Raw genomic sequence first — 17,144 nt, forward strand, 5'->3', positions numbered from 1 at the left:
AAGATGAGCATGATTAATATTTATAATCTAACTTGAGGGGAAGTGTGAGAATATTATAGAATATTCTCTATACATAATAATATGATTATCTTTCCAAATATGTAAGCATAATTAGAAAAAAAATAATTAAGCTAATTTATGTTGGTTACCATATATGAATTCATCTACATGTATATATATCCCAACTTTCATTTCAATAAAGATACAAGAATTATTTAATATTTTTCTTCCCTAACCTTTTACAAAAATAAATAAGTTTTATCATAAATCTAGAAAGAAATGTGCATTAGTAGTGATACATTCAAGGTTTAAACCTTTACATCTTGCAAACTATAATTTTTTGAAAACTAAGTTGGCAACTTCGAACTTAGAACCCTCAACTGTCTTACGTTGACGATCTTTGAATTTGGAGCTCATGCTGAAAACCAAGATTGTTAAATATATTCTTTGAAACTACTTCTATATGTAACACTATAGTTTGTATGATCCTCAAATTTCTGACTGATAAAAAAACTTGTCAAGCCTTATATGACCCAACTAGCTTTAACACTTAGATAAGCAAATCCATCAAGTTTGTGTCTTATCACACACAATCTTAGTGACTTTTAAAATCTCACCCTCAAACACTTTGAACTCATGTATAAATTGAAGCAAGCAATCAAAGAGATTGAAGTGACTCTTATTTCCGTCAAAGCAACTTAGTGTATACATTGCTATCTTCCACTAAACCTATATACTTCAATAAGTTGGAATCAAATCTCCCAAACCCTTTGACAAAGGAAATGCAAAATTGTCCCTAACACACATACAAAATGACAAGAATCCCATTCAAAAATCAGTGCCTTCACATGAACATGCCTAATCTTATAGGCGTGGACTTCCCATCGTAGATCTTACAGTATGCGTTCTAAATTGCTGCTTGATTTTTTTGAAAAATTACAATATCTAACACTAGCTTGTTCCATATCAGAATGGTTTAATAATGTACTTCGCAAGTATTCCTCTTCATCTCTAGTAAAAGGTAAAGCTAAAAATTCTAATCCCAAAGAGAAATCTGCAATGGAAGTCTAATGTTTAGATTTCCAAGAAACAGCAGTGCTAGCTAATTCAATCATCTAATGGTTGATTCCCTGTGGTATCTCTTATCTTTTAAAAAAATATGAAGTATAAAATATACTCAAGAGCACCAAGGGAAAGTAATTCATATACAATTATTTACAAGTTAACCAAAATATTCATGAGAACCTCAATATCCTCACTAGAACACAGTGGTTGTCCCCTAACAAAAAACTCAGGATATGGAACCATTGATCTTTAGATTGTTGAAATTACAGTTAATGTCCTCAAACGCCCTTCTATTTCTCTCTTTCCAAATCACTCAAAAGGTAGCTAATGAGATGAGTCTCAATTGCTTATCTCTTGTATGCCAACCAAGCCCATAACTCCTTCATAGAACCGGCTTTGACCCAGTTACACCCAACAAGCTAAACATCAAGCACCAAAGGCGGTATGCAAAAAGACACCATAAAAGGATGTGATTGCAGGACTCAGATTCTCTCACGCATAAGTAGTAGCTATCCACAAGATTTTTTCCCTTCTTAACAACTTATCCAGAGTAAGAATGGACCCATGGACAGTCTTCCCATGTGAAGAAAGCGATCCTTGGGTTGCCAACATGGCTTATCTATTGGCCTTCCCTGTGAAGGAACTCATAGAATGATTTCACCAAAAAGATACCTAAATGTTTAGTTTCCAATATGGCTTATCACTAGCAAACTGACCCCTCTTTAATGATGATAACATCTCCGAAAGGTTCCATACTCCAGGATTTCCCAATCATATAAATTTTGCTTCCACCCTATCCACCAGTCCTCATTAGCACCTTGGCCTAACATGTAATCCTTTAGTTCAGAAATTGATGCCATAATGCATCCCTTTTCCACCATTCAGCTCTCCAAAGGATCTCAAACCCAAGCCACCCCTCCTATATGGTTGTTTCACTTTGTCCTAGGTCACCAGATGATATTTACTCTTCTTTACCATGTCTTCTCATAGAAAGTTGGACCGGATTCTTTACTGCCTTTTTGCCACACTAGCAGGCATTATTGACAGAGTCATCATGTAAATGGGAATGCTGGTGAATGTGCTTTTAATAAAGTCAATCTATTGTCTTTAGGAAGCGAGCCCCTTTCCACCAGCCAATCTAGACTCGAATCTGTTGATCACTGACTCCCAAATATGGATCTCCTTGAACTTGGCTGCCAAAAGTAGTTCCAAGTATTTAATAGGCAAATTCATGCATTTTCATGCTAGAACTCTAGGTTAGCCTCATTGTTTGACCCTATCTTGACCAGCTTGGATTTTGACATGTTGATTTTGAGATTCGTCACTGCCTCAAAGCATACCAATACCTATCTAATGTGGTGCAATGCCCTATCATCCGGTAACAATAAAGTATCATCTGCAAAGAAAAAATAGGTCGTTTCCACCCTCCTCTCACCCTCCCCCAAATAAAAACCTCTAAACAAGTAACTTCCCTAGTTCAATTAACCTTTTGAGTAGTCACATGAATCTAATGCAATGAAAATTTCTAGGATTAGTAGTGTATTTGCATAACTAACCAACTATATAAGCTATGCTAGATCTTATCAGTGGATCAAATACCAGATTGTCAATAATTTGAGAATAACTAAGTTGTGATACTTTAACAATTTAACACTCAAGTTATAAGGAGTAGATGCTGGAGACCTTTCATGGTAATTGAATTTTTCGAGAATTTTCTCAACCAAACTGTGTGAGTGCAATCCCACCATCAAACTTTATTTTAGCACCAGTAAAATCAACATTAGAATTTGCTTTCATGTTAAATTTTGCAGACAAATTTACTAGTAATATGTCATGACCCGCGTATATGGTTCTGATTTAAGAATGTATGATTCGGCTTCGAGAGAAAGAGAGAGAATGAGATAAAAAATAGAAGGATTTGAGAGAGATAGAGTAAGAGTACCAAGAGGAAGAGATAGAAAATTAAAAAGAAAACATAGATATTGAAACAGAAATAAATAGAACTTTGAGAGAGATAGTGATACTATGTTCAAAATATTTCTAATTAGTTGATTATGTTTATGAAGATGGGTAATTTAGATAAAAAGAAAACATACATGAACAAGTAAATAGATAGTTCATCTTCCATGGAAGTCCAAAGAGTTGTAGATAAAATTTCTAAATTAATTGCATGAAGATGGAAAAGAAAGTGATTGGTTAACTAAGAGTTTGAGAGAATTAAAAACCCTTTGGGTTTGGATTTCCTGCATACATTTCCATAGTTCTCTTCGTGCACCTCTGCAGATTTTGTAATTTCTAATCTATTCTTCTCTGTTTGCACTCGGGTCCTTCCATAATGTTTGTACTCTCCACGTTAGTGACAAATGATAACATATTATAACTTCAGAATTCCCCTTAAAACTTAGTAGATTCAAGCATAAACATCATTTATCCCAAGTATAATCTTCCAAGATGTTTCTTAATTTTGGTTTGAATTTTTTTGTGCCTGCTTTACACCATATTACTTTTTTGTTTTTTTGAGGAACAGCACAAAAGCTAAGGGAGTTGATTGAAGATGAGTTTCCGAATACCACTACTTTCATGGGCATTGGTTTCTTCCATACATTTTATCTATTATTCTTATGGATTTGTTTGAGACTTCTATGTTTCCCCCTTTTTTTTATTTTTTTCAATATTAATGAAGAAAAACAAGTAGACCTGCAACTATGTATTTGTGAAGTAGGATTCACAATCCATAAAAGGAGTTATATACAAATATGTATGAGATGATAGACCTACAAGCAAGTAACTTCCCGTCATCTATGATGGTAGGATCATTTACCCACAGCCCAATAGTCTCAAGCTAATAGTTTCTAAACCTGTTTGAAACTTGAAGCAAATAGTTCTTAACCCTTTTTGAGCTTGCGCATCTTTTTTTCCTTGTTTAATCACTATACATTTGCCGGTGTCTCTATTCCCACCCTTGGCCATATTTCTTTAAATTTATTATGCAAGGGAGTTAGAAATTTACATATCACGAGAATATTTCCAACTTGATAGTACCTGTTGAGGGATAAAAAAGCATGCCCCCATTTGAACTTTCCCAGCAACAAATTTGCAGTTTCTTCCTCCCCACTGCCAACAGAAGAAAGATGTGGATATTAAAGCTTTCAAAACCTTTCATGTCGAGGACAAATCCTAGTCACTTTGCTACTTGATTACTTAACTAGGTAGACTAAAGCATATGCTAGCAAGGAACATAAAAAGATTTGTTAACAACCGTAAGAAAATTTTCCAGTCAGACACATCAATACCTCAGAGAAAAAGTATTCCATATGGAAGTTTTGGACGAGAATCGTACCATATTAGTAAGGCTGCAGATAAAGCCTCTACACAAGATAGTTCACATGGCCGACCATAATTTACTGGATTTGCTGCCACAAGCCAGGGCACTGCAAATGGGAATTTTTCATATTCACATAACGTGGAATACAACGTAACACAATAGAGCCACACCAGATGGTCAGAAAAATAAAGACAACTAGTTAATCACCCAAGGATAGATGAGATCAATGACTTTACGTTAGATTCAGTTGGCTTATTAAGAAACAACCCAAGACAAAATAGCAAATTAAAAAAATCAAGAAAAATAATAAAATTGCCATAAATGAGAAAGAACAGTATATAATACAAGTTAAAACAGGTTTACATTAATGAAAACAAGTACCATTTCATTTACACCATCAGCTAAAATTGAAGCAGGTAAAGAACACTAACATACAGCTTTTATAGCTTCTACTTAGATGTCAACAAAAATAACTTAAATCTAACATTATGTTCAGGATAGGAAGAAGGGACTCAAGGACCGCAAAAGGGAAGGGCAATGGAAGAGGACCATGTCCACCCTTCCTCTTCAATATTCTTGTTCTTTGTTCACATAACGAACCCTGATTTGAGGACTTTAGGTGGCAAGGAAAAATGCATCCCCAAATTAGTATGTGTTCTCAGCTAATTGATACTTTGGGGATTGTTAGCCTATTAATGAGACCAATTCAATAAAACAACAATTGGTACCATTTTTTCCCAAGAAACAGAAAGCAATAACTGGTACCATAAAGAAGCAGCCAGTCTTTAACTTTTTTTTTGTCATTATGGCCCAATTTCATTGGCCTAATCTCATCATCCTTGATTTTTGGGATTCCAAAATGATTAAAAAATGGATATCTATATTCTTAAAAAGAATATGTATGAACATGCCATTGATTTGCTGGAATGAAGTTCATACATAAGCGAGAAGCACCACTACGTAGCTTCACAAATGGTACGTCACCCAATCGTGCCCATGAACAATCCACAACAGCCAATCCTTTCCTCTTCATTAAGCTGTAATCTTCCTTTGAGATGCAATGACTTCCCACAGGACTGCAAATAGGAATTAAAAACATTAGAAAAATTGGTAGAATTAGATGAAACTGATACACAAGCATATGAACACCTTCCCCTAAAACAAAAGCTCTTTCATTGCAGAATGGACTTTCTATTTCTTCAATCAAATAACAGAAACAGACAACCCACTTCTTCCACCTGAAAATGCACTACCAAACATATCTAATAAATTATATAAATACGCTTTAAATATCCCCTTTATTTTGAATAATTACATGAATGTCCTTGCTGTTATTTTCTTCAATTTCATGTCTGTCAAAAAAACTGAACCAAAAAAAATAAATCTGAAATAATCTCTTTATCATTTTGCTCTCACTGCTCAAGTCCAGAGAAAAAAATTTAAGGTGAAAAGAAAGTATTAAACGAGTATAAGACTAGCTTTTTTCTGAAGAGCTTTAAGTAAGAAACTGAAAGCTCCTTTTTACCTTTTTTTGCCAAATATCCCTTATCAAAACTAAAGAACTTACCTACATGTATAAAAACACACCATTCTCAACATAATAAGTAGTTATACTTTTTTCTGAGATAGCATAAATATAACAAAATGTACTTACACATAATTAATGAATATCTCCAATAGTAAATTTTAATAGTAAAAAAATTAAACTTCATTTCAATTTATTTGCAGTACTACTGGCAGCAAAAATACTCTTAAGAGTCTAAAAGATAACTTTTAATTTGAAGCAACTTATTATACCTTTTTGTCATTTTACTCATCAGTTTAAAAGCTCTAACGTCTTCACAAACTTGACAACTTACTAGAGTTTAAAGCACTGAGAATCAATACTTTAAATGCTTAAATCACTAAAGCTTTGTTGAAGAAAATATTATAACTTCATCATATATTAAAAAGAGAATATACATGAGGATATAGGGATCTTGCTATCACCCTTACTGATAGATCAAATTACACGACTGTGAACATAGAAATGAATGGGAGATTGATGACATTAGTAAGTTTTTCTTCCTTTGCCTGTCTTGCAGATTCATTAAGGATTCACTAGAAGAGAATCCTACTATCTCCTTGAGTAATAAAGCGCTCAGACTTATCCATAAAATTACTCATAATAATCTATCCTCAAAAAACAGTGGTTCTTATGACAATAGATAACAATTATTCTGGAAGTTATTTCGAGAATTAGCCTAACTACCCTACTGCTTGTCCTCATATTTTTCCATAACTATCATAACATTAGCATATGCAGCAGTACCCTGATACACATTATTCTTATGACATAATTTTACATCCTCTAATAATTAGACTCCAATGTTCCTTTTTTTTTTCTTTGATACACCTTATAAAAAGATGTGATTTTACCATTTGTGTAGCCCTTAACATATCTCTATACTAAGAGAATGAAAGCCATAAAGATAAAAGAATAACAATAAAAAAATACCTATACAAGAAATATTAAGAAATGTATACTATATTGTACCACTCTCTTCAAGATAGAAGATACATATCATCATATGCCTAAACTTGTTACAGCTCCTCCCAAGGATTTGTAAGCATATTAGCTAGTTACTCTGGTGACTTTATAGAAGTCTTCTGAATCATATTGTGTAAAATTGTTTCTTAAATAAAGTGGCAGTTGACCTTATATGCTTAAAACTCTCATAAAAAAGCTAAATTCCAAGCAATATAGATAATTGTTTGGCTATCATATAATAAAAGTTGTCTGAATCACATTGAATATAAGCTTTTCTCAAATAAAATGACAATCAACTTTATGTGCTTAGTTCTCTTATGAAAGCTAGATCACGAGAAATTTAGATCGTTGTTTGGCTATCATATAGTAACTTCGTGCTTGTGATTATAAAACCAAGCTTGTGGAGAAAACTTTTTAACCAAATGAACTCATTAGTATTATGAGCCATACATTTTTTTTTCTTTCAAAAAAGAGAGTTTTCTGAGCCATAGGTCAATACTCTTACTCTTCCATGACACTGTCTACCCATAAAAACAGAATAACATATGATAAATCCACCATTTGAAACTTAACCAGACCAATCAGGGTCCATCACCTCTGGATTTAAGTATGTTCATAGTTCTTATAGGATAATCCACGACTAAGTGCACCTTTAACATATTTTAAGATATGTACAATGAGTTAATAGAGGCTAGTTTGAGGAGTGTCCGCAAATTGAATTACAACATTTATACCAAGTGAAATGTCTGAATGAGTTACAATGAGGTACTTCAATTCCCAACTATTCTCCTAACACCCAGGGGCTCTCCAGTAGTTCATCTTCATTTAAAGCCAGTTTGAAAATAGAATATGTAGGAGAATCAATAGGTTTAAATCCAAATATTCATGTCTCTTTTAGACAATCAGGAAAACACTTTGTTTGTAAAAAAAAGCCCCAAATTTCGTTCGAGCTACCTCAATGCTAAAAAATATCATATGGCCTCCAAAGTCTAAGATCGATGTCCTCATGTATGCCTCTTTATGCCTACATCTCTTCTTTAACCACTCTAGCCACTACCCACTTGACCTCCTACAAGACTATAAACTATAGACCAACATTAATAAGAAAACGGACATTAAAGTTTTAACTACCAACATGCATAATAAACAATTTTTTAGCTACATAATGATGATAACGAAAAGAGTTATCAACTCCTCTTTGGTACAAAACCAAACACTCACAACTTTGTACAACTTTCAAGCCAATCTTTGGGAGACTATTTTAACCTATGCTCAGACTTATCTAATCGACAAACCAACTTGGACTCCCCAAATCTACAATTTTGTATCAAAAAATTCTTAACGAAATACTTGAAAAGGAGGAAGCCAACATTGAGTTAGAGCTACCTCAAAAATACCTATATGAACTTATGTGCAAAAGATCAAATAAAGATACATCCTATCTATGATACATCTATAACAGCATCCCAAGGCGAGAAGTTAAGCCAAGGCAAGGTGATGTAAGCTGAGGTAGCATGGAAGAATCCCATGACATAGAAGAGAATCCCACAGGAATGAAGGAATCCATGGCATGGGGGATTCCCGCAGGTTAGATGAAGCCCGCGACAATGAAGAGGGCCATGGTTTTGACCCAAAACTCCACACGCATGGAGCCCAACGGCAACCTCAAGAAATAGACATGAAAGATGGACTTGGATCACTTGGGAAAGGAATTATGATGCCTAATAGGTCAATCACAAGATCAAGATCCAAAAAGCTCAAACAAGCCTTTCAATTATTTGTTCAAGAGTGGATCAATGAAGAAGAAGGGCTTGAATCCAAGAATGAGGCCCACAAGGAAGCAAGGAAAAACCATTCAGGCTCAGGAGTCTGCAGCATGTGCAGCCACATGTGAATCTCCTTTTTCACATGGGTCATCAAGAGGTGGGGGAGAAAAAGAGTCCCGCCCACACGGGTGACTCCTTCCTATGAGTATTTTTCTCTCACATGTTTTCTCTCCTTCAAGTCGGCAGAGTGAGTCCTTTTTAGACTAAGAGTTGTGGCAAGCTTGTGTTGGAATTGGTCTAGCCATCACCCAATTCACCCCTACAAGACCTATTTGTGTTTTCTATGTATTTTAAACAAACTTTTTAACTTTTCTCCAGTACTTACTAAAGAAATATTTTGACTTTATTATACATTAGAAGCAAAAAGAATAGTTTTTTATAGGATATCTACACCAAGAAAAGGAAAAGTATGAAGAGGAATAATTACTATGTAAGAAAGACCTACTCTAAAAAATAAATATGACGAAAATATTACTATACTGTAACAAGCTTGCTTCTTGGAGCTAAAAGTCATATGGGCTTTATAACCAAAAAAAATCCAAACAACCTCTAATGCTTTCTCCCATTTTTTCTTGACTTGAATAATAAAGATAAAGCGACAAATAATTTATTCTTACTCTACTTTTTTTCATTCTTTTAAAAAAGAAAAATTAAGAGAAAATTTCTCATTATATACAATCCTTCAAACTAAAAGGGCATTTATGCAATTAGGTCCATTAAAAGGTTTACTTAAGTAACCCATAGTCAACAGTCTAAAATCTTTCCTTTAAGAAAATAACTTAAATCCTGAATTATTCGAGCTAGAAATAGACTAATACACAAACAGTCCCGAGTTTTTGGATAATTACAAATCCTACGGGCTTTTTACCAAATTAACTCAAAACCTATAGCTAACTAGAAAATGGAACCTCAAATAACACAAATATACCTGAAAACCCAAAGTATAATTATATGAAACTTGTCTATAACCAAATCAGATCCAGGCTTAGAAAATTAAAGGGAAAAAATCTAAAATGACTGGAAATTAAAATATAAAATTTAACTTAAATACCTAAAGGTCAAATAATTTGGTATTCATAAAAGCCAAAAATTCAAGTAACCTCGAATTGATCAAACCGGTCAATCTGAAATCTAATGACTCGATGACTCAAACGACCCAAAACCTAATCTAGCCAACATGAACCTGACATGAATCTCCCAGATTTCCATCTTTAATATCAAAGCATGCACCTGTAAACAACTAAATTAATGACAACAATCTGAAATGGCATTGCAAAGTAATTCTATCTGACAACACATGCTGTCCAACTTTCCTTTATATGCTATAAGCCCAAACTCATTTTTAAGCAGGAAATAGATTTTCATAAAAATATATGATAGTATATATACAATTTAAGAGGAATAAGTCCAACAAAGATTTAAATGCAGGCACTGTTGCTAGAAGTACCTCAAAACAATGCCTCCAAAACCACCTCCCACACGCAAATCCTGCAAGAAAAATAGTTCAATTTTGAGTCCTAGAAGATCATTTAAATTATGCATATGAATGCTTGGCAGTTGCCATCAAATTGCAAGATGAGCTCACAAAATTTTCAAGATATAAATATATATATACGAATATTCATCAACTAACAACAATTAAATGTGGGTGCAATATATTTCTTGTCAAGAGGATTCATTGGTCTCCGTCTTTGTCTTATTTTTCTGTCTTTTAATAAATCACTTTTGCATCCCAAAAATATTTATAGAATTTAAGGGAAAAAAGAAAAGAGATAAAGATAAGAAAAACTCAAATGTGCATAATTAGAACATGAAAACAAGAATATTCCAAGCAGATACTTTCTTTCAACAAGCCAAATCGCAATAGTTTGCGTCCTGTGCACCTTTTTGCATCACATTGTCCAAAGTCCTGGATGAAAACAGCATAGAATACATCAGTATCATAGTAGCAAACACTAGAGAACCAAAGCAAAATAGAGTTTCAGTAGACAGTTATGACCATATAATGAAAAGAACAAGAGCATGTATGGAACTATTCTCAGCATTTAATTCCTGATTTGGTAAAAAAATCCAGTTATTATTATTTGTTCCTTTTTGTTATTAATAGCTAGATTGACATTATCAGGTTTTATATCTAATTCCTAATTTACTGTAAATTAATTTTCAAACCGTGTAGAAAAGGAAAGTAAATATTTATTACATATATATTGGTTGTCTTCAGCCCTTTGAAACATAGAGAGAAATTTCTCCATTTCTACATGCTATCAGAGTAACTCAAACTCTGACAACCAACATTTTTAAAAGAAAAAAATCCATGGCTGCTAAGAAAGGAGTCCCCTCAATGGATGTCATCCGAGTCCTATTAGCCAACCAGAAGCTTTCAACAGTCGGCCCTTCACCATCACCAGCCACAAATTTTTTTAAAATAAAATGTGTAAAAAATATATTAAATCAACGGCACCAAGGGGGTGCTACCCATTTATAGGATACTTACAAATCTGTTAGCGCATAAACAATACTCCCAAAGTCTTCCATCCTAACAAGTCATGATCCAAAATCAAAGAACCAAAATAATAAAACCATATATTCTTGATTTTGTATATCTCCTCTTCAAGCCCCTCAAAACCCTATTATTTCTCTCTTTTCACACCACCCAAAAAATAGTTAATGGAATAAGATTTACAAATTTTTCTTTTTTAAAAATCCCCTCCCATGCCTGAGTCTCATCCCTTACCGATCCTATAATAACCTAATTAATTCTTGATAAACCATAGGCTCTTGTCCAAAGATTATATGCCACCAGGCACCATAGCAGAATATGATTACACAACTTTGCAGCATTCTTGCAAAGATAACACCCATTCACCATGGTCTTGCTCCTTCTCATTAACTTGTCAATGGTCAAAATGCATTCTCTACCTGCCTCCCAAGGAAAGAAAACAATTCTTGGATAGGCCTTTACTTTCCAAATCAGCTTGATCACTAGCCACAAATTAAATTAAATTACTTGCAATGGTCACAGTCAGTCCTCATCTTCATATTCGGAAAGGAAAGGATGAATACCTTACCAGTGAAGCTGTCAAACCAAAGCAATCAAGATGAAAAATGGAAAATAACCAAGTAATCTCGTGGCTACTTAATTCCATGACAAATGAAATAGGGAAAGATTTTCTCCCCTATGAAACTGCAAGCAAAACTACGGCAAACAGTAAAGGAGTCATACTCACACGTGGAGAATATGTCTGACTCTTTGATATTGAATGCCTTTTTTGCGATCAAAAACAAGGAGAACTTACCGTCACCCAATATTTCAGCATACTAAACCATAATTGGCAGCAATTTGATTTATTTGAAGAACACAAATGATAACGTCCAGATGATGCTTTGTACCACAAGAAACTTGTGGAACAAAAAAGATTATACTAGTTCTTAATAACTCATAATGTGCATGTAAGGATCCTTTCCAAACAACTAATTCTCAGACCTCTTGAAGCGTTTGCTGAAGCTAAGCATGAAGAAAGCCATAGAAAAGTCATGATAGAAACTCATAATTCATCCAATGATTCTGAAGCAACTATATTTGTAATTAGAGAAGAACAATAACCACTCAACTTTGGAAAACAAAGGAATGAAAAACTAAAATGTGATCATTGTCATAAACTTGGTCATATTGAGGATGAATATTGGATTTGCATGGCAGATTAAAAGATGCAAAACTTAATACCATGAGGGAGAGCAAAAGTAATTCAGCCACCTCGAGAGAGAAGCTTGAAAGTAGTGGAACATCTCTCTTTAGCAAAGAACAATTAGTATTGTTCAAACAACTGTTTGTGTAGCAACAAAACCCACCTGCTACTTCCATAGCCTCAGTATCCGTGACTCACAAAGGTAAATCATACATGTCCTTGATGTTGAAAAGGAAAAATATGTTGTCTAGGTTGTTTACTCAGGTGTCTCCAATCATATAACTAGAGATTCATGGTTATTTTGCTAATTTTAGTCCATGTAAAGAAAAGCGATTGTATGTTGAGAACCGGATGCAAACACCCAGAATAAGCCAAGATACAGCGAATCAAAGAACGAGTAGGAAGACAAAAATCAAAATGACTTCACAGAATCCCCTCCTGAAATTGATACGAGCCACGCGGCAGCATCTGAAGTAATCCAGAAAAGTGAAACCGCGGACAGCTCTAAAGCATCGTCTCTACTGTGAGAACCAAGCCGACTTTCTCTGTTGAACCGCTCCTTCAGATTTAAACCAGCTCATGCCTGTTCATCTTCTTCCTCTAATCAACACGTCCCCAACTTTGAACAGTGACTTCCGGCGATGTTTGGTGAATCCAAATGAAGAAATTTACACCAATTCATGTATATAAATAAGTGATAGTAGATCGAACAATGTATTCACAAAATTCAAGCAATAAAATATCACATTTCTACATTTTTTCTCTAACAGCTTCTTTCTCTCTCTACAGCTTCTTTCTCCCTCTAAAACTAGTCTTTCTCTCTCTCTAAAATATTCTGTCCTTCACATATATGTGTTCTTTCTCTCTAAAGACTCGCTTCTCTCTTTCAAAATCTTCTTTTTTCTTTTCTGAAATTCCCATTCTGCCCCACTCTGTTTTCTCAATTTCAAACTCTGCTCTAATCTTTCAATTTTCTCAAAAATACCCACAAATATTTAAACTCCACATTTTTTCCAAATTCTAGGTTTGCTGAATCACATGTCCAAGTCAAGTCCCGACATCGTACTATCTATTAGTGGAACACAATCACAAATCACTAGAATTGGAAGAGTGGAGCTAACACAAAACTTAGTAGTTCACTTCATGTTACTTGTTCTTAAAGTGTAACTTGTGATATATCAGCAAATTGACTCGAAGTCATAATTGTGTCACTAAATTTTTCGAAAATTCACATGAATTTTAGGATATAGATACACGGATGAAGATTGACAATGCTAAGGAGTATTCAGAATTGTACCTCCCCACCAGCAATGACTCTCCAAGTAGACAAGCTCTACATGTTGGTAGACTAGTTGCTCTAACTCTTCAATTAATGCTTCCAATAATGCTATTATGTTATGGTATTTTTGATCAGGCAATCCCAACTTTGTGTATTTTGAAAAGTTGTTTATGTTATTATTGAAAAATAAGAATCTAAAAGTATTTCAATATGAAGTGCGTCAATTTTTAAAAAATACATGAAATCCATTTCCAAACCATTCATATAAATCATTTTGTCCATTAGCAATTGTTGATTTTTGGAGGAAAAAATTATAAGTTTATTTCTCACCTTTTATATCATTACACTTAGGGTATTTATTCAATTACTAACTTATAGATAGTAAAATTCTTATTCTATTAGAATTCTAATTATATAAAATTGTTATTCTCATAAAATTCTAATTACATACTACGAAATAATAAACTAAAATAATTAAATAATAAAATATAGTAATCAACACCCCTCTCAAGTTGGTGCAGGGATACTACACAAATCCAATTTACAGATCAAGTTTTAAAGAGCCATCCAACAGTTTATCAATGTCAAAGAATGGCAAGAAAAAGTGCTACAAACTGGAACCAGATCTGCGAGATAGCAGTTTTGCTCGGGTTCACCTCAAAAAGGGCTCAGGTTCAACTCAAAAAAGACTCGGGTTTGACTCAAAAAGGACTCAGATTTGGTTCAAAACGGCTCAGACTCAGCTCAAAACGGCTCGAAGTCAGCTCAAAAAGGCTCGAAGTCGGCTCAAAAAACAGCTCGAACTTAACTCAAAAAACAACTTGAACTCAACTCAAAACGGCTCAAACTCGGCTCAGGAATATCTGCACGACACGACGCAACTAGAAAAGCTTCCTATCCGCGTGTGGATCTACGCGCGACGGATCTGATCTGGGAGAGAGAGAAAGAAAAGGAAAGAGAGAGTCATGCGGAGAGATCTGTCCGACGGATCTGATATGGGTGAAGCAGATTGCAACAACGGCATGGCAATGCAAATCTCGTATGCGCGAAAGGAGAACGGCAGCCACTAGCCGTCCCTGCACCAGATGCGACCAGACAGCGAAGAAGAAGAACCGCGTGATGGTGAGTGGCCAAAGAAGACGATCGGCATACAGCGGCCCGATGCACGATTCTACGAACTCATGGCTCCTTCCGGCGCCCCCCTACTTCCTGTTTCAATCTCCCCCTCTGATTTGGCTCTCTTCCTCTTATCTGGCTTTTTTTTACTATTTTTAGAGTTTGAAAAAAATCCTAAAATTAGAAGTCTAAAATAAGTTCATTTGGTTTTGATACCATGTTGATTTTTAAAGAAAAAATAATAATTTAATTTCTCACCCTTTATGTTATTACACTTACGGTATTTATAAAATTTCTAACCTACATATAGCAAAATTTTTATTCTATTAGAATTCTAATTATATGAAATTATTATTCTCATAAAGTTTTAATTACATAATATCAAATAATAACTAAAATAATTAAATAATAAAATATGATATTCAACAACAATATCTCATAGTAATGTATGGGGATCAATTCGTGTTAAATATGTAGTTGGGTTTTATTAGTTTGTATCATTTATTGATGATCTTACTCGTTTAATATAGTTTTTTCTTTTTTTTTGAAATTAAAAAAAAAAATTATGTTAAACAAGTGCGATCATCAAGAAAAATCTAGGTTGTTTTACTAAAAGAAAAGTCAGAAGTTAGGCAAGTATTCAAACATTTTCACAAAATGATCCAAAATCAATTCCAAACAAAAATCAAAATCTTCATAACGAATAAATGTCAAAGAATTTTTCAATAATGTTCTGGGAAGTTATGTGTTGGATCAAAGAATTATTCATCAAAGTTCTTGTGTAAACACACAATAACAAATGAAATTGCAGAGAGAAAAAACAGAGTGTCCTTAAAGCCCTGTCAATTCTTTGAGAATTCCAACCTGTTCCAAAACATTTTTGGTTGGATGTCATCCTTACTGCAGCTTAGCTCATAAACCAGATGTCATCTGTTTTCTCAATTTCTAAACCTCATTCCAAGTTCTTAAACATTATCCTTCTTTCTGCTCTATGTTAACAACTCCACTAAAAGTATCTAGATGTTATGCCTTTGTCCATATCCGCCTCATAATCGTGGAAAACTTGACCTCAGCGCTATAAAAAGTATTTTTTGGATACTCGCTAAATCGTAAAAAGTACAAATATTATTCTCTAACCCAAAAAATATATTACTATTCTATGGATGTCTTTTTCTTTGAGAATCGACCACTTTATCCCAGCATTGTCATTCTAAGGGAGAGAGAAAACAATAACAAATGTATAGGATGTTAAAAATTCATCACAAGAACCAATCCTAAATTTTCTAAATCTCATTGAACCTGCATCTCAAAGTGTTAATTCTAACAATGAATCATCATCTACTAAGTCTAATTCCCCAACTTTGAAGTTACCAACAAACAATATGTACAATAAGCTCTGTACTCATTCAAGGAGGTCACGCGTCCGCACACCAGAAAAAGAATCTCAAACACTATTTGGACATGAACAAAGTCCAATCCCGATTCATCAAATAAAAGTAACAGCACTTTTGAAATTTCTAGAAATGATTTGAGTTGGCCATTACTCTACGAAAAGGAATAAGTTTTGAGCCTTCATTACAAGTTTAGATGCAATATAGGTTCTTACGAATGTTCAAGAGGCTCTCAGAAGTCCTTCTTGGAAGGCATGTCTTTGATGAGATTTGAGCCCAAGAAAAGAATCAGATATGGGAAAATTACAAAAATACCCCCGAAAAAAATCTAGGAGGGTGAAAAGATGATGGAAGCATCGATCAATACAAAGCACAACTTGTGGCAGAAGGATTCACTAAAGTCTTGTTGTATCCACGATGAAAAACATTTGAAACAGTGACTAAGCTAAACACTATCCTTATCACCTATTATTAGTTGCAAGTTGGATTGGTCTCTATTCCAGCTAGACGTGAAGAATGTACTTGTAAACAGAGATCTAGCTAAAGAAGTGTACATGAAGATCTCTCTAGGATTTCAAAATCTATATATGAGACATCAAGTTTGCAAGTTAAGAAGGTCATTGTATCGTCTAAACAATCACCCAAAGCTTGGTTCGGAAGATTCACAAGAGTAGTACAACAATATGGATATTCCTAATATCAAGTTGACTGTAAGCTGTTTGTAAAGAAATCAAACCATATTCAATAATCAATTCTAATAACATATGTCAATGATATAATTATTACTAGTTATTTCACATAAAAACTGATTAATTTGAAAAAAGATCAGGATAAGAAATTCGAGATTGAAAACTTAATGAATCTTAGATACTTCCTAAGAATGGAGGTGGCAAGATCAGGAAAAAGAATTTGTCTTAAAAATATAT

At 34.0% G+C, this 17,144-nt stretch overlaps 1 protein-coding gene across 6 annotated transcripts in view; it reads right to left on the bottom strand.

Annotated features, from left to right (window-relative positions):
* LOC110814953 (RNase L inhibitor protein-like protein) overlaps positions 1–17,144 on the bottom strand; it is a 48,357-nt gene that overhangs the window by 19,240 nt on the left and 11,973 nt on the right. For all 6 annotated transcript variants that reach the window (XM_088223421.1, XM_088223419.1, XM_088223420.1 and 3 more), the window contains 5 exons: positions 10,588–10,655; positions 10,194–10,232; positions 5,330–5,466; positions 4,406–4,496; positions 4,108–4,179 (listed from right to left, as the gene is read on the bottom strand). In XM_088223421.1, coding sequence (XP_088079547.1) covers positions 4,108–4,179; positions 4,406–4,496; positions 5,330–5,466; positions 10,194–10,232; positions 10,588–10,655 — 407 coding nt within the window. The remainder of the gene's footprint in view (positions 1–4,107; positions 4,180–4,405; positions 4,497–5,329; positions 5,467–10,193; positions 10,233–10,587; positions 10,656–17,144) is intronic.

This window comes from Carica papaya, chromosome 6 (genome assembly GCF_054855325.1).
Source record: "Carica papaya isolate Zhongbai chromosome 6, ASM5485532v1, whole genome shotgun sequence".
Classification (NCBI taxonomy): Eukaryota; Viridiplantae; Streptophyta; class Magnoliopsida; order Brassicales; family Caricaceae; genus Carica; species Carica papaya.